The sequence below is a fragment of the Fundulus heteroclitus genome, chromosome 13 (assembly GCF_011125445.2).
Source record: "Fundulus heteroclitus isolate FHET01 chromosome 13, MU-UCD_Fhet_4.1, whole genome shotgun sequence".
Taxonomy (NCBI): Eukaryota; Metazoa; Chordata; class Actinopteri; order Cyprinodontiformes; family Fundulidae; genus Fundulus; species Fundulus heteroclitus.
The window spans coordinates 671,258-692,433 of record NC_046373.1 but is presented as its reverse complement, the minus strand read 5'-3'; the positions used below and the strand labels follow the sequence as shown (position 1 = coordinate 692,433).

The window sequence follows — 21,176 nt, the reverse complement described above, 5'->3', positions numbered from 1 at the left end:
GTAGTCTGACTGCCATTAGCAGAGATGAGAACCTTTAGAGCCATTGTGAGACCATATGCTGGTGCAGTTGGCCCTGAGTTCCTCCTAATTCTAGACCTCATGGGCTGGAGTGTGTCAGCAGTTCCTGCCAGACGAAGGCATTGATGCTATGGACTGGCCCACCGTTCCCCCAGACTGATTGCAATTGAGCAAATTTGGAACATCATGTCTCGCTCCATCCACCAACACCATGTTGCACCACAGACTGTCCAGGATTTGGCTGATGTGTTTAGTCCAGATCTGGGAGGAGATCCCTCAGGAGACCACCCGCCACCTCATCAGGAGCATGCTCAGGCGTTGTAGGGAGGCCATACAGGCTACTGAGGCTCATTTTGACTTGGTCTTAATATAAAGGACAATGCATCAAGTGTTTTTTCCCCCTTTAATTTTGAGTGTAGCTCCAAATCCAGACCTCCATGTTTTAATAAATTTGATTTCCATGGATAATTTTGGTGTGATTTTTGTTGTCAGCACATTCAACTATGTAAAGAAGTATTTAATAAAAACATTTCATTCAGATCTAGGATGCTATTTAGTGTTCCCTTTTATTTTTCTGAGCATGTATGTATACATTTCTCTATGACTACTCAGACTTTTAACCTTGAGTTTCCAAATATTTTAATTCATATCATTAAAGATAACACTCCACTATATTATATATAGTAATCTAATAATGAACTGCCAGCACCAAAACTGAAGCTGCTGCCTGAACGTCTTGTCGTGGGCCTAACATTTGGTAAACCTCAGTGTCTCCCTCTAGTGGACAGCAATAGGAGCTTCAGCACAATAAGGGAAAAGGACATTGACATAAACAGACTCATCGGCTTGCAATGCCACCAGCAAGACTTTCTTTAATGGTGAGGCTCAAAGTGAACCGTGTGACACTGCCACCATCACTTTGAGTGAATAAAATAAAACATGGCAGAACAATAAAAAGATAAAACAAAGCACTTTTTTTTAAACCTTTTCACTTCCTTCTACACAAACTTGTAAAAGCAACTTGAGAACTTAAGTTACAATGCAAGAGCGATCCACAAACAATACTTTTTTTTTTTTTTTTTCCCTTTTAAAAAGGTAGGCGAAGTGACAACACAGGATGGTCAAATGGTTCAGGTTGGACCTTTTCCCTTTTTATGAAACATATTCACAGAATCCTTCCTGGTCAAAAAAAAATAAAAAATACAGGGAAATAAAACGCATAAGATGGGAAATATCAAGCAAGTGCCTGTCATTTTAAAAATAATCTGTAAAAAAAAAAAAGCAAAAAAAAAAAGTAATAATAAAAAATGTGAATCAACACATGTGTCCAACTGACCATCCCGCTGCATCACCGTGATCAGCCCAGAACCATGTAAACACAGACACCATCCAAATATGTTTCTAATGACATAGAAAAGAACAGCACCTGCTCAAACATTAATGCTAGCTACATCAATCACAGTACGGATGGGAACCCAACATCAACACTTGCACTTAAGAACCGGAAGTTAAATAACGCAAAGGAAACATTCCCCAGTAAGTTTCAATGTACATTGTTGTAAACAAGATGCCAGCTCGAGGGCATGATAAGAGACAATCAGCTTGGGTTGTCGTTTGGACTTGTACCACATCCCGTGTCATTGTGTTTGTCTTTTCCATTTTGTGTCTGCTGAACGGCTGTCATCTAGCTGCAATGGTCCATTTAAAAATGCATGTTTTTACTTTTGTTGTTTTTGTTTTGTTTGTTTTTCCCTTTAATACTGACTTGAAAATGTTTTTTTTAACCCTTCAAATAAAAACTAGGCATGTTTGAGCCAGAGAGATGAGAGTAGTGCGGCTTTGAACAGAGACGCTCTGATATCCCGCGATTGCGAAGCACGTGGTTTCCTTGCAAGGCACTGTTAAGTCTGCAATCATGGTAACGAGCCGTTACCTCGACATCATTGAATCCAGCGAGCGACGTGGCTAGTGTAGCCCAATTTGGTCCGGAAATATAGAGGGAACAGCTGTTTGTGGAGAGGCGGGTGAACCTTAATGTAACGTTTTTTTGCAGTGCCGGGCCTAATCGAGCGAGCTGTCTTCCGACGGGCGAAGCTACGTCTAATTCGTTCCGCCTCACCGAGTCGCCAACGTTCGGGTGTGAGCAGAAGGCGGATCCGGAGCGACAGAATTCAACATCACCGTTTCAGATATATATGCACATTGTCGAACTGAACAATTACGAACAATCACCAATCGAAGTTAACGCAGATATATCCAAACATGAACAGTTTTACATTCATGTACCTCTCACGGGGCGGCCTCGGGTCGACCCAACTGAAAACGGTGCCCTCCGTCCCCCTTTAAAACCATCATTAAAACCCAATAGAAATTCGTTTCCGTTAAATTAAACACTTGGGTGTGAAGAACGTGGTCACGCTGGAAAGAGAACTGACATAAAGCAATGCATGATGGCTCGTCTGTAGACATCTGGCCGACCAATTGTACGCAGCCCGTCAAAATAAGAGTTCTTGTAATAAAACCGCTCCCCTCTGAACAACGTAGAGAAAACCCCCTTTAGAAGAAAATGGGAGGAGCTTCGTGTGTCCTGTGTGCGCTAAGTGCAAAATCTTGTCACGGGGCTGGTAAAGGCTGGTAAACTTGAAAGTAACCCAAACTAGAAGAGACGGTAAAAACAAGGAGAGGGAGACGACGTGTCGGACGAAAAGAGTCACTTCTTCAGGGGCTGGTAGACTGAGGCGTTGGGGTCCAGGGAGGAGGGACTATTGTCCATGAACTTGGATGAGTAGTGCGGGGTGACTGGGCTCAGGTTGCTGCCGTCTGAAGAGTAGGACAGGCTGGGCATCACCGCCATGACCTCTGCTATCTTCTGCTTCAGCTCCACAATCTCCTGCTCCCTCTGGTGGATCTGGCCTGGATGGCAGGAGACAGACGTTTTCATCAGAGATGGCAGCAGAAAGCATGACGCTGCCAACACCGCCATGTTTCACGGTGCAGACAGCGAGTTCAGAGTGGTAGGCGGCGTTTTGTTTTGTTTATAACGAGACTGCTGTAAACCTCCCCAACACATCTGCTTCGTTCTCTAAGACCTTCACAGAACGGCTGGATTCCAGGTGGACCCCATTTCCTAAACTATTAGGGGACTGCCGGAGGAAAACCTCCAGCAGGGGACTGCCGGAGGTTTTCCTTCCCGTTAATGGGAGTTTTTTCTTCCCACTGTCGCTTCAATGCTTGCTCAGTATGAGGGATTGCAGCAAAACCATGGACAATGGCTCTACGCTTCCCCAGGAGTGAATGCTGCTTGTCGGGACTTTGATGCAATAAACTGGTTATAATATGATTGAACTTGACTTTGTAAAGTGCCTTGAGATGACATGTTTCATAATTTGGCGCTATATGAATAAAATTGAATTGACTTCTGAAGGGAATGAGAGCACTGGATTTATTTATGGATATTAAAGTGCAGGGGACTGACTACATATATACAGGGGGATGAATATTTTAGCTCTAAAGCATAATATGACATGAGGACATTATAATTAAGTTCTGAACTATTTTGAAAACACTAAATAAATGATGCTGGTCTCTTTTCATAGCTAGTCTAGGACTTTGCATTGGTCCCCTCTCAGACTGAAAACCTGTTCTGGTCGGGTTTGGATTCTCACAGCCTACCTTGTGCTATCTCCAGCTGCCTCTTGGCATCTCCCAGTGCAGAGAACAGGTCCAGTTTGATCCTGGTCTCAGCACTGAGGCTGTTCTCCAGATGCTGGTCTTCTCCTGCATGGCTGACAGCGCCGACATCAAGCACCTCTGTGTCCTTCTCGTTCTCTTTATACTTGCGGCAGCTCCTGAGGTCGTGACAGGAATCAAACAGGAGCACGGCATGAAGGGGGATATTCACTGTGCATATTTCACACTTCAGACACAGATTTACAAAACAAAGCCTCTGATGCAATTGGAGGAGCCACCCGCACTAGATGCCGTCTTATTTCAGTGTAGGAATGTGCGCATGACTTCCAAGCACCAACAGAGTCTCACCTGACACTTTCCCTCCAGATCCCTTATCTGCTCCTCCTTGAGCTTCATGTCCATGCTGAGCTTCTTGCACTCCGTCTCCAGCTCTCTGATACGACCTCGAAGAGAATCAGTGGACTCCACTCTGGTGAACAGATGGGAAAGTTGTTATTTTAAAAAGGCTGGAGATCGTTCACCTGGCCAAGACCGAGGACACGGAAAGAGGAACCTGGTAGCAGCAGCTAAAGCTACAGCTCTGGCCTCCTCCATCTTCTTCCTCTTTCTCTCCTCGGCCAGCTGTTTTTCAGCCAGAGCTCGGGCCTCCTGCTCGGCCTTCAGCCTCTTCTCCAGCTGGGATATCGTCTGCTTGTCCTTCTGCTTGGCCTGGACGGCACTGTGAAGCCTACAGAGCAGAGTTATAGTCAACCTGACTGCGTTTGCATTGTTTCACATTTACAGTACCCAGCAGTAGAATTTGTACTTTAACTTTGCCACATTGCAACCATAAACCTCCAAGTATTTCATTGAGATGTTATCTGAAAGGCCAACAGAAAGCAGTACAACATCGGGAAATGAACAGGGGGGAAAAAAAAAGGAAACTTATTTTCCAACATTTTCTAGAAAGAGCGGAAAAATGCGAGATAGATTTGAGTTGTTTTTGGGTTGAGTTACAGCTGTAAGTCCTTCGGGGTAGGTCTCAACCATCTTTACACGTCTAGTCTAGAGCCGAAGGTTCTTCCATAAATAGCTGAAGCTCAGGGGGAATGTCTACTTGCACAGATCGTGCGTTGCATTTAGGTCTGGACTTTGACAAAAACACTCCAACACATGCATACGATCTGGTCTTGCTCCTTATTTAGCTCCGCCCAGCTTCCCTGTCCTCTCTGAAGATGAGCATCCTCACAGCGTGATGCTGCAACTACAAAGTTTTGTCGTAGGAACGTTGTCTTACAGGGGCGCCACCATGTGAGGGGGGCCACATTTTCAGAGGTGTATTGAGTGATTTATCATCCTCTCCTAGTGGCTAAAGAACCGCATAATCACCAACAGCCCTAGTACAGAACCAGGGGACGACTTTAGCTCTTTAAGGCGTATGCTAAGAAAATCTAAAGTTTTAGCTGCCAAACTCTGGTTGAGTTAATGCAACGAGCCTTGAACATTTACAGGTAGCCAGAACATCAAATGCCAAATGACAACACTGAATATTACATGTCTCCTCCTCAGCTGAGCTCTTTCTTTTGTGGCAGTAAAAGATTTCAAAGAAATATGTGGAAAGCCAAAGTGAGCAGACGTTCTGCACAGAAATGAAAGGATTGGGTTTATTCCTAGCATCAACTACAAGGTTTCCCTCCAGCGTGTTATAAGTGCTTTACTCGCCCTCTGCCACACTAAGCGTTCATTTGAAATGCCTCGATGTTCGAGTGCGTTGTTAAAGTTCCCGCCTGGGAGAAAACCTCCTGGTGAAGCTAACACGCTAGCTGTTATTAGCTCGACCAATCCAGCTGCGTCCCTCCTTCGAGCTGCATGACACAATGCTCCCCGCGGTCACGTTCCGCTCCTTCCACACCTCCCGTAAGACATCTACTACCAGGATTACCTCGTCTTCTGGGATATACCCTGACCCAACTAGCAAAGGATGCAACATCAGTATTACTGTTAAACAGCTTAACGTGACATACTGCCATGTATTACCTGGTCATCATTTAGCTAACATCTGCATGTAGCAACGTTACTCAACCAATACGGTTTGTTTGGGGGGGTGGGGGGAAATGTTCCTTTGCCTTTTTCTGGTTCTGTCTGGTGTGCTGAACAAGATTCTGACACCGTGCAGCACTGCTCAGCGGTCAGTGATCCACCGCTGGCCGCCGTTAGCGTGAGTACGCTCATGGTGTGTTTAAAGATGGCTACCGCAGGTTAATAACGCACTGAACAGTTATAATGGGGGAAAAAAAAGTGTGGGGGGGTACGTCCCCCACAGCCGTGATGTCCACGGTGTTTTCAGGATGACACGCTGTCCTCCAAACACTGTTTTGCATGCAGCTCAGAGAGTTTTTCATGTTTGCTGCAGATCTTTTCCCCTCATCCATCTGCTGCGTTCCTCAGACTTTATGTCGCTTTTTGTTCCCCAGTGTTCTCCACTAAACTTCTGAGGGCTTCACAGAACATCTGGATCTTACTGAAAACAACATACACACAGGTGAATGTTTTTATTAGAAGTTTTAAAACTACTCCCCCCCCCCCCCCCTAAGACTTTGCTACTACTTCAAAATGATGCACTGGTTGCCACTTGTCCAACAACATAAAATCCCAATACTATATATTGCAGTTTGTGGTTGTAATGTTCAAAAAACAAATATTCATATCGTTTTACAAGGGACTGAACGGACCTTTCGTCGTTTTGTTCTTTCCCAGTCACGGTGCATAGGCGTCCGCAATTCTTCTTTTAGACATTAACATTTAACAACCAGACAAAACCACGAGAACAACCACCTACTTCTGCAGCCACAGGGCTACGGGGGTCGGGGGAACAGCTGCGGTTCTGCGCCTGCACTCACTTGTTTTGCAGCAGCTCGTTGTCCTGTCGCAGCAGGCCCAGTTCGGAGCGCAGGCTGCGGTCCTGGCTGCTCAGAGAGGAGAGCTGGCTGCGCAGCTCAGACTCCAGCTGCCTGTTGGCCTGCAGGTCTGCCTTCAGGCGCTTCACGTCCTGCTCCAACCTTGGAGAACACAGAACTTCATAAACCCACAGCTGTAATCCACAGGTCTGCCACTGACACGGCCACTTCGGCAGAAACTGTCACAGCCGGACCGTTTCAGCACTTCAATCAATACCTTTTCTGATCTTAATAAATAAACTGGCTAGCTTTAACCTAGCATGATAGAACGTGGCGCAGGGAGTCTTACCGGACCAGGGTGTCCGGCTTTCCCAGCTGGTTGTTAGGAATACAGTTCTCCACCGGATCCTTCTGCCCCTTCCCCGACCCCTTCTGCTTCTTCTCGTTCTTATTGGCCGAGGAGCCCGACGGCAGACTGCCGTTTGTGGAGCTGTGGTTGCGTGGGGACGAGTTGGTGCCCCCGCCGGCATTTTTGTAGTTCTTTCCCGTTCCCCCCATTTCCTCTTTCGCAGCCGTGTGCGCGTTCCCGTCGGCAAGCGTGTTCTCCCCCGCCAGGTCGTTGTTCAGTCTCTTTGTCCCGACGTAGTTCTCGATAAATTCTGTCTCCTGTAGCTTGGAGTCCAGTGTGTGTATAATACTGTTGTTATTGATTCCCACCGTGTTCTGTTTTTTGCCCTCTCGCTCCTTTGCCGTACTGTCCTTCCCTTTTTCACGATACTCCAGCTCCGGCAAAGTGACCGAAGAGCTTTTCTTCCCAGGTGGCGCTCCGTTCTGGGAAACGACTGTGGGTTCTACCTCAGAGATTCCCTTGGTTAAGGCAGCTGGGTGAGAACGAGCACATGGTGTGTTAAACGACAGACATAAACATTACTAAGGAGCTTTAACTATGTAGGCAACATATTTGGCCATAAACAGCAGCTTGATCATGACCTTGACACAAGCAGGATTCAAACACAGTTCTCAGACACACAGGACTTTAAATAATCACCTTTTACCTGACCTGTTTGCTTGTTGGGTTAGCAATGCAATCAAAGGGCCAAGCGCATCAGAAAGCACTAATCAACTCCCAGTTTATAAAGGATCTGATTACAATACGGCGGCACTCTGCAGCAGCAACATTTTAAGCAAAGGTTTAAAATTCAAACCGACGGGTGCTGGAAGCAACGGCCACTTTAGAACAAGTGGACCATGATCAGGCAAATGAACCAGAACGTCTAAAAAGGCAGGGAAAAACAGTTCTACGTCATTCATCTGCTTAACATGTAATGCTATTGTTGGATAAGACGGTTGTCAGTGTTTGTGTGACTTCATAGTAGTAGTCAGTAGTTGCAATTAACCTAAAACTAAAAAAAAAAAAAAAAAAGAAAAAAAGTCAATGTGTTTTAATGCACAAAATGGGACATTATTATGTTTTAATAAACTAATGCCTGCCTTTGTCAATGTGCATAGGATCTCTTATGTGTTTGGATCATCAGCTGGCCAGATTCTTATTATGTGTTGCTGATTGAGAACAGAATCTTCTTTTGGGATGCCAGAAACACACGGGAGACCAAATAAGACGATGGAAGCCCCGACTGCCCTAAATAAGGCTCAGACAATGAATTTTATTTCTTCTAGCCCAGTCAAGCCAAATAAATACTATTTATGTAAAGTGGGTACACAAACCCAGACGTGTACCGCTGTATTTTTATTTGGGGTAAAACCACCCCCACTGTCTAAATCCGTCATGTTTCCATTCACTGATACTGGCTGAAGATCTACGGTCCCCTTTACTCCTGTCCATCAGTTCCGACTGACAGGACAATAGAAAAAGAGGAAACTGGAAAGCTTAAGGTTTTAAACACCAAGACAAATATTTATTTGCCATCATGGATATTTTTGGAATCAGGAGAAAAAGGACTAGAGATGCCAATTGTACCAATTTAAAAAACTAATTTTGCAGATGGTTTAACTTAAATGATTCTAATTATTTGTTCAAATGGATTTCTTTTCAACATGAAAAGTCGAAGGACCCAAGCCAGACCCATGTTCTGGTTCAATGTGACTGTAGCACTACAGGGGAAACTGGTTTATTTGCATTTCTGACAGATTGTTTGTGTTGGACACCTTTCATGCTACAATTTATGTCTTTCAGCACATTCCTCTACATTTTTAAAATCAGAATGGGACGATATGTTTTTGGCTTGCATCGCTAACAGTAAGTAGTCTGTCACTGAAGACTGGTTCACACGGCACGGCCGGATTTCCGCCCTGATCTCCCCTTTCCGATAGGCGCGATTATCACCGTGTCTCTTAAAAGAGACACGGTGATAATCGCCAAGAGAAAAAAAACTCTGCCTCCGTTTCATAGTGCAGTAAACGTAGAGCCCCCCCATTCGCATTGTCTCTACCACTTTAACTAACGGCTTATCTTTTTGTTGTTTTTTCTTAGCATTATTCTTCCTGGTTATCAATGTTTGTTTATGCTGAACTCACGTTTGATCTTGAGAGGATTTGTAAGATTTCCCGTTTGTTATCTGAATGATTTTAAGTGAAATCTGTTCAGTTTTTTACTCTGCATTTCTTAAAAAGAGTAAGCCCTTGTGATTAGATAATTTGGACGTTTTTTTTGAACATCCCTCTGTTTTTAGTCCGTCATTACTTTGCAGAAAACCCTGTTGGTCGGATTCCAGTAAAGCAGTGTGGTCTAACCTTCTTCTGCTTCTCGCTCTTGTCTCTGCAGCATCTGTTGCTCCGGCGGTAACGCCTGCTGTAGGAGCTGCATGTAGAACTCGTTCTCTTTTTGCACTTCTTTCTGTTTCCTCAGTCGCATCTTATAGCTCACGTAGCTCTTGAAGCCGAAGCCCAGGGTCACCACCGGGTAGCCGATACTGGGTGGTGAGGAGGGGGAAAAAAAACAAAAATGACAGCATAAGCTTCTGGTTCTGTGCATTGTGGCTTGCAGACACCAACGCATTTCGCTGGGACTTTATGTGCTAGACTAACATCAAGAGGTGCATAACTGTGGTTTAGAAGAAAAACAGAGACATGACGCCCAAAATGATTTACACATCAGTCTCTAAAGAATCTGGCAGGAATCTGTATTTTAGTTTAATTCAATTATTGTCATTCTTGCCACTACCAACATAATTTTTACCTCCCTCCACAGATTAAAGATGGAGGGAGCCCATCTCAGGATAAACGACCGTTTACACAAGCAAGCCGACATGAATATCTTTGGATGTAGCCAAAGGACACCTGACAGGGATTTGAACCCAGGAGCTTCTGGCTGCAAGGCAACTGTGCTACCAACCACCACTCTGAAGAAACGTGTTGGCCCAATTAAAAGCTTATTGCAAACCTAAATATGAAGTATGAACACCTTTGGGCTTAACTGTACGTTTAGGGTCGTCGTCCTGCTGGAACGTCTTCTGGGACGCTTTTCACTTAGCTCTGTTCACCTTCCTGTCACCACTGCAGTGAAGCGTCCTCACGGCATGACAGGACCACCACCATGCTTCTAAGTACGGCTAGTGTCTTCAAGGTTATGTGCAGTGTTAAGACCCTCGCTACGCACAGTGTTTAGCACGTAGGCCAAAATGTTCAAGGGACCAGAACAACGTCTTTTACAGTTGCGCATGTGTCCCATGTGGACTGTGGTAAACTTTTGGAATTCTTTTTGGCTTTACCATCGGCTTGCTTATTGCCACTCTTCCTCATAAAAGGCCAGATTTGTTGATAGCACAGCAAACAGCTGTACCATAAACAGATTCCAGCACCTGAAATGTGGATCTCTGCAGCTCCTCCACAGAATTACCGTGGCCCTCTTGGCTGCTCCTTGGATTAATAACCTCCTTGTCTGGCTGGTCAGATAGAGTAGATGACTGTCTTGGAGGGTTTACAGGTCTTTCCATTTTCAGATAACAGATTGAACAGAGCTCTGAAATGTTCAAAGCTTGGGATATTGTTTTATAAACTAATCCCGCTTTAAACCTCTTCACAATACTCTTCCTGACTTGTCTGTCGAGTCCGTTGTTCTTGATTATTCTATTTGTTGACTAATGTTCTCCAACATCCCCCGGAGGTCTTAGCAGAAAAATTTGATTTATACACAGAATAAATTACACACAGGTTTACTTGTCTCCCAACTTCAGAAGGCTGTTGGTTGAAGATGATTTTATTTAGAGGTATTAGAATGAAGAGGGCCTTTACCATTTAGAAAAAAATTTACTCCTCATCTACATCGAGTTGATCTACTGTATAAAATCCCAGTAAAATACACTGAAATGTGAAGCGGCAATATTACAAATGTAAAAGTAAATACTTCCGTCACTTCGTTGTTAAGAAAACGGCTTGGGTTGAATGATGCTTACCAGTGAGCAGCAAAGGGTCGACAGAGATCTACATGGAAATTCTTCAGATCTTTGAACCGTATGGCAGCTTCGATGTACACAAACAGGATCCACAGCGAAACGGTGGGCAGACAGACTCCTCTCTCTGGGTGGGAGACGGGACAGCGGGGGGAGAAAGAAAAACATCGCACAAGCCGTTGACGTTAAATAGGCCACAGCAATGATTAGGGGGGGAACAAAATTAACAAAATTAGACTAACCTGTGTGCCAGACATACTGGACCCATACGTAGGTGCTGGCTGCAAAAAACAACCACTGGACGGGGATGAAGAGGAGGCATATGATGTCCGACGTAAACGCCACGCAAACGAAGAAAACGGAGAACGCCTGCATGGAGGAAATAAGAGTTAAACGTTTAATCTTTCATATTCAAGATGTTTCAAGCAGAGCTAATAGAAGAGTTGCTACACATTTTCTTTCCAAATCCTATATAGTTCCTAATAACTTTCAAGCCAATATTAAAGGGATTAATACAAAAAAATAAAATAAACATGACTAGAAGAGAGATTTCTTTAGTGGTGAGGCTTTAAATGCCTGCAAAAGCCACAGAATGCAAGCGGATGGATGGAAAAAAAAATAGTTTATACTCGGGAAATAGACAGTTTTCTGCACACCTATTCTGACCTGGAGAATATTTGGTCAAATTTCCTACTTTCTCTGAGTGTGTAGAGAACGTGTGCAAAGAGGTGGCACCGACGAGCTCTTACCAGACCCTGATATCTGAAGGAGTCGTAGACACTTCGGATGAAAAGCCAGAAAGGCCACAGGTACTCGAACCTGAACTCCAGCACAAAGTCGGCCAGCAGAACTAAAACCCACACCACCAGGAACTTCAGGTACAGGAACGTGCTGCAGAGGACAGAAACAAGGCAATGAGGCCAGCGGAGGCAAAGAAACTAGGCGTCTTATGGCTAAAGTGCCCAGCAAAATGATTCGCATTGCTCAAACTTTTCCACAAGCACAAACAAAATTACAGTAATGTATAAATGAAGCAAAAGGAATACGAGACGTAGCTGGCATCTGCCTATTTGGGTATTATCTGTCAAATACCAGTTGACCTCCTCGGTGGTCTTAACGACCTCAAACGAACCTGTCCAGCTGACCGAGAGTAACCGCCCGTCTTCTGGTACCTACGCCACGCGAAACTGGCAACGGCACGTTTTGAAGGGTCTAACCAGGTATCGCCTCATGTTACCAGTAGTGATTCTGACCCTGGTGTAACACAAAACTCCTGAGGAAAAAATAAATAAATAAAAGGGGGACCATTCCAGTGTATAGGTTGCCTCATTATATTGCCCATGTAGTGCAGGACTGATTACAGACCAGGTCAATATTCCACCAGTTTAACTCACTAGATATTATATTGCAATATAAAGCCATGCCCGACCTTTCCTTAGAAAGCCCCTTTATGTGGTCACCCATCACATAAAATAAAATCACACTAAAGCCCACCAACTGTGTGTGTGTGTGTGTGGTTGGCGACTGAAAGGTGAAGGAGTGCAGGTTAGCACTGAAGGTGGTTGGCAATCACGTTTATGCAACAGTCTATTTAGATGATGTGTGTTTAAAAAAAAATTAGAATCCCATTCCCGCGATAACTTTGAATATATTATCTCTAAATTTAAAAGCAGAGAAACACGTGAAGACGCCGGCTTGGGGGCTCTCCTGATGTCGGCGGTAACGATGGGCAGACAGAGAAGCAGGAGCGCGTGCCATGTCTGGACATGTTGGCCAGCACAGCTGCTTCGCGTTTCTCCAGGATTGTCACCAAATCAGCCGATCAGACAAAAGCAGCGGCTGTTTTAAGTCCGCGACAAGTTGCACGAAATTGGCTGCAATTCGATTTGCGGCATCGTTTCATTCATCCACCCCCCCGCCAGACAAAGCACATGCGATTTCAAAACGAGCGCCGCCGTCATTACTGCTTTTCTCACAAAAAGTTCCGGCAGCGCATTTGTCCATTTTAACCGAACGTCGGTTCCTCGGTGCCTAATTTAACAGCAGCTCTCCTCGCGCGGAGCTCTCGCCACGCGCCGTTTTAAAAAAATTCAGCAGAAATATATTTTTTTTTCTCTTGCTTTAGCTAACGTGAAAACACACCGTTTGGCAATGCCAGCTTGTAGAACCGTTAACCTGGGCCTAATCTTGTTAAAAAATGAAATAAAATAAAAACACACGGATACATCCATTCAGTCCATGCTGTCGCTGAAAAACGTACATTTAAACGCAACACGGGCTGTCAGCCGCGTCCTGACACATACAGAGCGACGCCATTGTTATACAATAAGGTCCCTCCAGCCCCCCTTTTTTTGTACCTGCTATATATACCCTCGGTGATTCGGTTCCGTTTTATCGGCCGTCGGAGTTTGCTGCAGTCCGCATTGCGCCGCTTCATCCTCCCCCTGTTGATTCTCTGTTGATATAGCTCTGGTAACTGGGACTGGAAACGTCACCCGCTCATCCTAATGCCCCCACTTGTTCCAATTACCCACCATTGTGGCTGTTTTTATGCTCGTGAAACAAAGAAATAAATAAAAACAGTCCGCCGAAGGACCTCCCCTTTTCACGACACGCGGCGTGGCTCCGCTCGCGTCTTGACGTGACGTGACGCCGAGGCGACGTCGAGGGCGTAAGAAACATGGCCGCTCCCTACTAGCCGAGCGGTTTCTTTGCATTTAATCTTCTTATACCAAACCTTCATTTTTTTAAAACGGTAAGTGTGACGTCGTCGTAGATTAGTTTTCCATATCGGTTTTATTTTTCGGCCCCGGAGACACTAAAGAAAGCTCAGACTAGACTCCATGATGCGCATTAGTGTTCTCACGCGCTTTCTAACCCACGTTTGTTTTGGTTCAGCTAGTTAAGCTTAGTTTTCCCTGCAAAACACGAACATCTCCTGTTTAAGACACATTTAGTCACAGTTAGCCATCGTAGCACACAGCGCAACGAGGGAAGCGGTAGGTTTCAGCAAGCTAATGCACGTTGGTTTTCAACTCGTAGTTTCGGAATGCTTCTGAAGTTTGAATTTAAAGTAAAGTTTGCTGTGGGATTGTGTCAAATATGGCGGTGGCCACATCATGCCTTTTTGGGGCATGTTGTTTGAGAGTCCTCAAAAACAGTTTTTCCAGGCAGCTATTCGTTTCTCAAAGATTTGATAGCTCAGCTCAGTATAATAATATATAGTTTAGTAGTAATATTGTATGCAGCGTTTGATGTGGTTGCGTATGACTCTTAACCCGTTAATTTATGCATTTAGACTTTAAAAGGAAGATATGTGCTCAAGCAACTGCACAATATGTATGCTAGAGTTGTATATAAAACCAACTGGATTGATAGAATTGAATAAATTGTCTAGATTTTTAAAGCCAGACTTCTGGGCGGGTGGAGGTGAGCAGATTACATTGAGATCTATGAAAAGCTGGCACCTAAAATCACCCAAACTGGCCTGGATTCTACCAAATATTTAAATATTTGACCTTTTTTTTCCTGGATGAAAGAAAATTACAAGCCACTTGCTGGCAATTTACCATAAGCATTGCCACAGGTAGAACATTCATCGTGGAAAATTTGTGTACAGTTTTATAATAACTAAATATTTTTAGAGACACACCGGTCAGACGTTTACCGGCTGGTACTCATTGCTTATTTTCTCTGTCGGACCTGCTGATTCTGATTTTGATTATAGCTGTACAACATATCGACTCACATATTTATCTTTCCAATAGCTTCCTGTATGTTGCTGTATATTGATTGCAAAGACATTCTTGGATAGAACACCAAGTGCCGATTTATGTAGCTGGATGGACAGACTTTAATGAATAAAATGGGGACGGCTGCTATATTCTGGCTGTTTCTTTGAGGTTTATCTCAAAACTGCTGCCCACAGCAACAGATAATAAAATGCCGTTTTATGTGGAAGTTCCACAGTAAAAAAATTTGAAGTTTATCCCCAATCTCCCATCACCTGATTGATGCCAATATTTCTATCATTATCGGGTACTAATGTGTGTCATTGCTTATTTTGCGACTATTAAAAGGCACTTTGCTTTGTGTTCCAACAGATGATTAATACCAAAGAGACAATTATGCCATCTGTTGAAGAGAAGGAGATGGAGGAAGAAGAAGAAGACGAGGAGGAGGAGAATGATGAAGAGGAAGGTGTGACGAGTTCAGGTGATGATGCTGAGGAGGAAGATGAGGAAGGAGCAGGTGAAAAGGAAGCTGAACCATCGTCACAAGCTGCAAAGGAAGGCACGCCCTTACCTGCCGAGGAGACGCAGAAGCCGTCTGATGTCCTGAACCTAAACAACGAGGTGGTGAAGATGAGGAAGGAGGTGAAGAGGGTTAAGGCGCTGATCATCAGGAAGCTCACTCGTCAGATCGCTGCCCTGAAGAAGAAGAAGGGGAATGAGGCGGAAACCGAGCGCAACCAGAGACGAGCCGCGAGGCTGCTGGAGGAGGTCCACAGCATGAAGAAGCTCCCTCCTGACTCGGTACGGCTGTCCTGCTCCTCCCCTGCACCTCACATGGAAACATTTAGTGGGTAGTTGATTCCAACGTCAGGGCACCTCTGAGCCTTTTCATACCTCTCGAACAACCCCAGATTGTAATGTGTGTTATCGACGTGTTACATATGTGACAGAAACACAAAGTAGTGCATAACTGTAAAGTGGAAGAAGGAGGACATGTGATGTTCACAACTTTTGGTTCAGTTACAGCTTGCAGAGTATATTTCTGCTAGCTTTGCCCGTTTTTTTTTTTTTTTGGAAGGTGAACTGTCCCAAGTCTTTTGCAGCTTCAGAGGTTCCTCCTGTATGCATCCATCAACCCTGAGCATCCTCTGTATCCCTGCTGCCACGCCCATGTTTCACCACGGGGATTCTGTGTTCAGAGGGAAGTGTTAACTTTCTGCCACACAGCGTTTTGGTTGGAGGTCATCTTAGTTGGTTTGCAGTTGCATTCTACCATTATCTTCTATTATTTAATACCCTAACCCTGCTTTAATCGTCCCTCCAACTTTCTCCATGACCCATCTGCTGTGTTCTCTGGCCTTCATGATGCTTTTTTATCTCTAATAAGACTCTGAGGCCTTCATGGAACAGCTTTCAGATTATTTACCGGGGGTAAAAAAGCACAACTTTTCTGTTCACTTCACAGTTATGCACCACTTTGTCTTGTGCTGCATGAAATCCTAATGCGGTACACTGACATACATCGCTTCAAACGGAACAAAAACAGCCACAACTTTAACTTTTGCAATGTGCTGTTAACACCTTTTTCATATTTAACGTTTCATTTTTCCCCTCCCGCAAATTACAGGTGACCAAGACAGCTTTGCAGAAGAACCTCAACTTTGACCAGGTTTGCAAAGACCCCAAGTCTACCATATCCGACCGAGCTGTGGCGCGCATCACCAGCCACCCTCAGTTCAGGAAGAAGATCGAGAGCATCAAAGCTGCCGTCGCAGCCTTCAAAGAGGAGCACATGAAGGGCGGGAAACGGGGGGGTGACCCGAAAGGTCAGAGACAACCCGAAAAAGCCACTCGGCCGTCACCAGACACGAGACGAGACGGAAAAAGGCAGGAAAAAGAAAGAGACAGCGCCGTGAACACACAGATCCAGGACGATGAAGAACGAGCAGCAGCTGTCCCTAAAGGTGGTAAAACATCTGGGAAGGAAGAGAATGTGACACGGCCACCAGCTACCCCTGATGTTCACCGGCGAGAAAAGCTGGAGTCTACCCGCGACGAATCCGCTTTGGTTCAAAGCAGCGGCGCAAACAGCAGCACGACGCCCAAGCCCCAAAGTAAAGTCCAAGAAAAGAGCCCCAGTCTTGAGTCTGCTCCCGTATTAGTCCCCAAAAGTGCAGATGAAGAAGAGAGTGACGTAGAGTCGTCAGACGACGAAGAGAAGGAGTACTTTGACGACAGCACAGAGGAGCGTTTTCACAAGCAGTCCTCCCAGTCGGAGGAGAGCGAGGAAGACGACTTCTTCATAGGAAAAGTTAGCAAATTCAAGAAGAAGAAAAAACAGACAAGCGGCGAAGGGGAGGAGAAGCTGGATAACGCACAGGAAGGGAAAAAAGACTCGGGCAACGCGAAAACCGACAAGCTCCAGAGCGAACTGGATGAGCTGGAGTCCAGGTTGAAGTCCAAAGCGCTCACAGCTCAGTCTTTGTTCTGCGCGTCGCTGGCTGGGGGTAAGGGCGGACGGGGCGGCGACAAAGGGAGGGGAGGGGGGAAATCTGGCCGAGGGTTTAGCAAACTAGACCGCTTCACGAAGCAGGACAACAGAACTTCAGATTCTGGGTCCAAGTTCAGCAAGCCCCTCCCTGAAGGCAGACGGCCCGGGTCTGACAGGACAGAATGGGGATCTGCCGGGGGAGGAAGAGGCAAAGATGTCCGAAAGCAGAAGGAGCGCAGGGGAGGAGGCTTCTCCTCCCATCAGCCGCCGCAGCCGGCACTCCACCCATCCTGGGAGGCCAGCAAGAAGAGGAAGGAGCAGCAGGGACAGATCCTGGCCTTCCAAGGGAAGAAGATTAAATTTGACGACGATGACTGAAAGAATATTTTTATTACTGAATAACCTTTGCCTTTTAAGATGTATGTAGGTTATGTTCATATTCTGTTTCTATTAAATATAAAGTCTGTCACTTTGAGACCAACACACGTAGTCATTTATTTCTGAGCATAGATGCAAAACACTGTGTTGGAGGCAGGGTGAACGTCCAATTGGCTAAACTTACATTTTCAGATGCGAGACGTCAAAAAAACAATTTTTAAACTACTCTTTTAGAGCGGCTCATTAAGTTATTTTATGTTTGTAAAGGTACTGTGGTACAATCAAACTTGTTTAAAACGTAGATTTATCCAATATATTTAACATCCTGTAGATTTCCTTTTCTATAAAACCAATGTAGTGACGCGTTTATGTCCACTGCAGGGAACATTTGACTCGAGTAACCGTTTCCTCTTCCTGCTTCTCCTATAACCTGAGTAACTGTATTTAATGGTGAGGTTAAGAGGTCATTTTGTCCTTACTGCTGTGTGTTCCCCTAAATGTTATACGCTGCATCTTGGAAAATATTTCAAAGAACACACTAATAAAAAAAACTGTTTGATTAGACAGCTCATGTCATTTGCCTTCGACACCTGGTTAAAGGTAAATAAGGAATCGTATTAAAACACCAACTCTGCTAAAACTCTCAGCGATCTATTTAGTGTTCAGCATCTTGTCTCCTGGGTGTTAACGGCAGAATTTTTGAGATTATAGAAGAAATGTGTGCCGATGCTTTGCAGCAGATCATTGTAAGCTGCTGGCGTGATCCGTTTACTTAAGCCACAGAACTTCTACCATTTCAACCTCTGAGGTGGGTTCCTTACGTTTGGATTTATGAACACATGCGTGCAAACACACTAAAGCAGATCAACTCTTCAAAGCAATAATATCTGGAATCAACACATTTCATCAGTTCCAAACTTTGAATGACTTAGATGAGGCGATGCTGCTTGGCCTGGAACACCAGGCCGCACATTACCCAGATGTCTTACTTGTAATGACCTGTAGCCTCTGATTAAGTTGGGCAAAGTGGTCTGTTATGTCACACAAAATGGCAAAATCACCTAGCTAGATTGGATTTGACAGATCCAAGATTTTTTTCTTTATTTTGCATTAAAAAAATCATTTCAGCACTGTGCTCCTACTGAGCCATCTCATATCTGTATAGTATGGGATATTTCCACGATCTGAGCATACCTCCTTCAAAAATCTCTGGAACTGATGGTAATTAAGGCCATGTGCCCAAATGAAATTCACAGTTTTCAAAAGCCTGACGGGTCCAAAAAAAAAAAAAAAACCTATATAAATGTCAGATTTTGGGATGATTTAAATTTTTTTGTCATGGGCCCATAATTCTCAGCAGCAACCCTGATTGCAGAACTCAACAAGTTCTCATGAAAATGTTAAAAAAAACAGTAACATTAAAGCAGCATCCTTGGGCCCACTTTATACAGTTCATCTGCAAAAAAAAAAAAAGTTTGATCAGTTTTTATCTTGGACATTTCTGGGTTTTGATGTGTTAGAAAAACTGATCTCTAGTGACAGGATGCTGTTACTACACAGTAATAAAAATCAACATTTACTATAAGACGTGCAGTTTTAGCCAATTAGAAACTTTAAAAGAACATATGCCTCCACTTTATCACAGGCCTTATTCCTCTCTTGAGGACCCGATCGGCCCTCCGACCTTGACTTCGACACGTGCACTAGAGGTTCCAAACCGTTTCATACTTCACCCAAAATTACTCGTCCTGCCAGAACTATAGCAAATTTTTCTTCAAGGTTTTGATCAGAATATCAAAAAAAAAAATCTTAAAAATGTACTGTAGTTTAAAAAAAAAATTTCAGTGAACAGTTGACCAATTTGAAAACAAAAGAGAATGACGATTGGCTCATAATGTATGGTTGTGGGGGAAGCACTTAAGTGTTTTGAAAAAAGTAAACATTACATTGAGACAGGTGCGTCAATTCTGCAAAAAAAAAAAAAAAAAGTTTACAAACTATAAACTTTAACTTGAATATAAGGAGTTTATCTATGCATTTAATATTCCTATATTTTATGGGAGAATAAATGAATTATTGCTCCTCTAAATGTCTTACGAAGACTTCCGCAACAATATTGATAAAAGCAAATACCGTAGTCACCAGGAACAGATGGTTTTCTGTCTTGGGTTTTATAAGTCATTCGCCAAAGATTTTGCTCCATTCTTATTGCCGGTTTATAATGAAAGTATCATTAAGGGAACTCTCCCTCCCACTTTCACTCAAGGGTTGATTACTCTTATTCCTAAATCAAAAAAGGATCTTACTTGTTGACAATTGGTGTCCAATTAGTCTACTGCACAATGATTACAAAATCCTGGCCACAATTTTTGCTAAGTGATTAAAGTTAGTTCTGGATAACATTATTGAGGAAATGCAATCAGGCTTTTTAAGAAATAGACACATCTCAAGTAACATTAGGCTTTTGCTTGATATATTAGACTACCCAGATTTCATCAACAATGCAAGTTTCATCCTTTTTCTTGACCTTTACAAAACATTTGATTCAATTGAACACAACCTTATCTTTGAAACGTTCAACTTATTTGGTTTTGGTCATCTTTTCTGTAGTACAATTCAAACTTTATATAATGGGAATAGTTCAATCAAATTGAAAACTGGAACATCCCCAAGATTCGACTTAAAACGTGGTATACGGCAAGGTTGTCCTATTTCCCCTCATTTATTTCTGTTATCAAGTCAACTATTAGCTAGTCACATAATAAATAATATTGTCAATTCTGGACAAAAGAATCATCATCAGCCTATTGGCTGTTCTAAATCTCTAGGTACTTGAATTGATAAAATTATTTTCTGATGCTTCTGCTCTTTACTTAAATGTGAACAAATGTGAATTAATGGCTGTTAAGAAATGTGAGCTGTCCTATCTCTGCAATATTCCAATAAAGAAACCGTTAATTATTTAGGAATAGTCTTAACCAAACAAACATGATGCTAGATGTGACCTTAACTTTAGCCCAATCTTAGAAAGAACAAACAGGATTTAACTCATGGCGCCAAAGAGACTTATCCCTTCGGGGCAGAATATTACTCTCCTAAGCAGAGGGAATATCCAGACTAACCTATGCAGCTGTTTCTCTGGCTGTCGACCAAAAAGTGCAAAGAAATTGATCAGACACACACTTTATCTGGCAAAACAAAACTCATTACATAAAAAAATATGTTTTGATGAATAGTTATGATACAGAAGGTCTTAACTTTCTCGACTTTACAACAATTAACAATACATTCAAAGTGAACTGTATTAAAAATTGCCTTAAAAATCCTACCTCAATCTGGAATTTTATTCCTCAGCACATGTTCTCTAAGATAGGTGGTCTTAAGTTTGTTTTGCTGTGAAATTATAACATCAATCGTATTCCTGTCGCTCTCTCTAAATTTCATAAACAAGCCCTCTTGGCCTGGTCCCTGAACTTCAAACATAATTTTTCTCCTAACAGGTACTTTCTTTGGAATAACAAAGATATATGTTATAAGAATATCTTTTTATTGATAACTGGTTTGGAAAAGATATCACACT

At 43.5% G+C, this 21,176-nt stretch overlaps 2 protein-coding genes and 1 long non-coding RNA gene across 5 annotated transcripts; 2 read left to right on the top strand and 1 right to left on the bottom strand.

The window, feature by feature from the left end:
- Positions 1-2,694: 2,694 nt before the first annotated feature.
- maco1a (macoilin 1a) lies at positions 2,695-13,468 on the bottom strand. Of its 2 annotated transcripts, XM_036144835.1 has the most exons (11): positions 13,351-13,468; positions 11,743-11,884; positions 11,236-11,362; positions 10,997-11,120; positions 9,336-9,514; positions 6,934-7,465; positions 6,588-6,746; positions 4,262-4,435; positions 4,033-4,177; positions 3,691-3,844; positions 2,695-2,931 (listed from the first exon to the last, which is right to left on the bottom strand). In XM_036144835.1, exons 1-11 carry the CDS (start codon positions 13,428-13,430, stop codon positions 2,729-2,731), a joined length of 2,019 nt encoding a protein of 672 aa, XP_036000728.1. In that variant the 5' UTR covers positions 13,431-13,468; the 3' UTR covers positions 2,695-2,728. The 2 variants fall into 2 exon arrangements, with proteins under 2 accessions (XP_036000728.1, XP_021176332.2); XM_021320657.2 differs by lacking the exons at positions 2,695-2,931; positions 3,691-3,844; positions 13,351-13,468 and adding an exon at positions 13,136-13,254 and having other exon boundaries at positions 3,994-4,177.
- Positions 4,442-5,790, top strand: LOC118565151. The gene is made up of 2 exons (XR_004932214.1): positions 4,442-4,745; positions 4,903-5,790. It is a non-coding gene; the product is annotated as an uncharacterized LOC118565151 (long non-coding RNA).
- A 133-nt stretch (positions 13,469-13,601) lies between the features above and the next one.
- LOC105931970 (serum response factor-binding protein 1) lies at positions 13,602-17,701 on the top strand. Of its 2 annotated transcripts, none has more exons than XM_012870916.3 (3): positions 13,602-13,748; positions 15,097-15,528; positions 16,355-17,701. In XM_012870916.3, the coding sequence occupies exons 2-3, from the start codon at positions 15,097-15,099 to the stop codon at positions 17,594-17,596; spliced, it is 1,674 nt and encodes a 557-aa protein (XP_012726370.2). In that variant the 5' UTR covers positions 13,602-13,748; the 3' UTR covers positions 17,597-17,701. The 2 variants fall into 2 exon arrangements, with proteins under 2 accessions (XP_012726370.2, XP_021176333.2); XM_021320658.2 differs by lacking the exon at positions 13,602-13,748 and adding an exon at positions 13,868-13,992.
- The last annotated feature ends 3,475 nt before the right edge of the window (positions 17,702-21,176 follow it).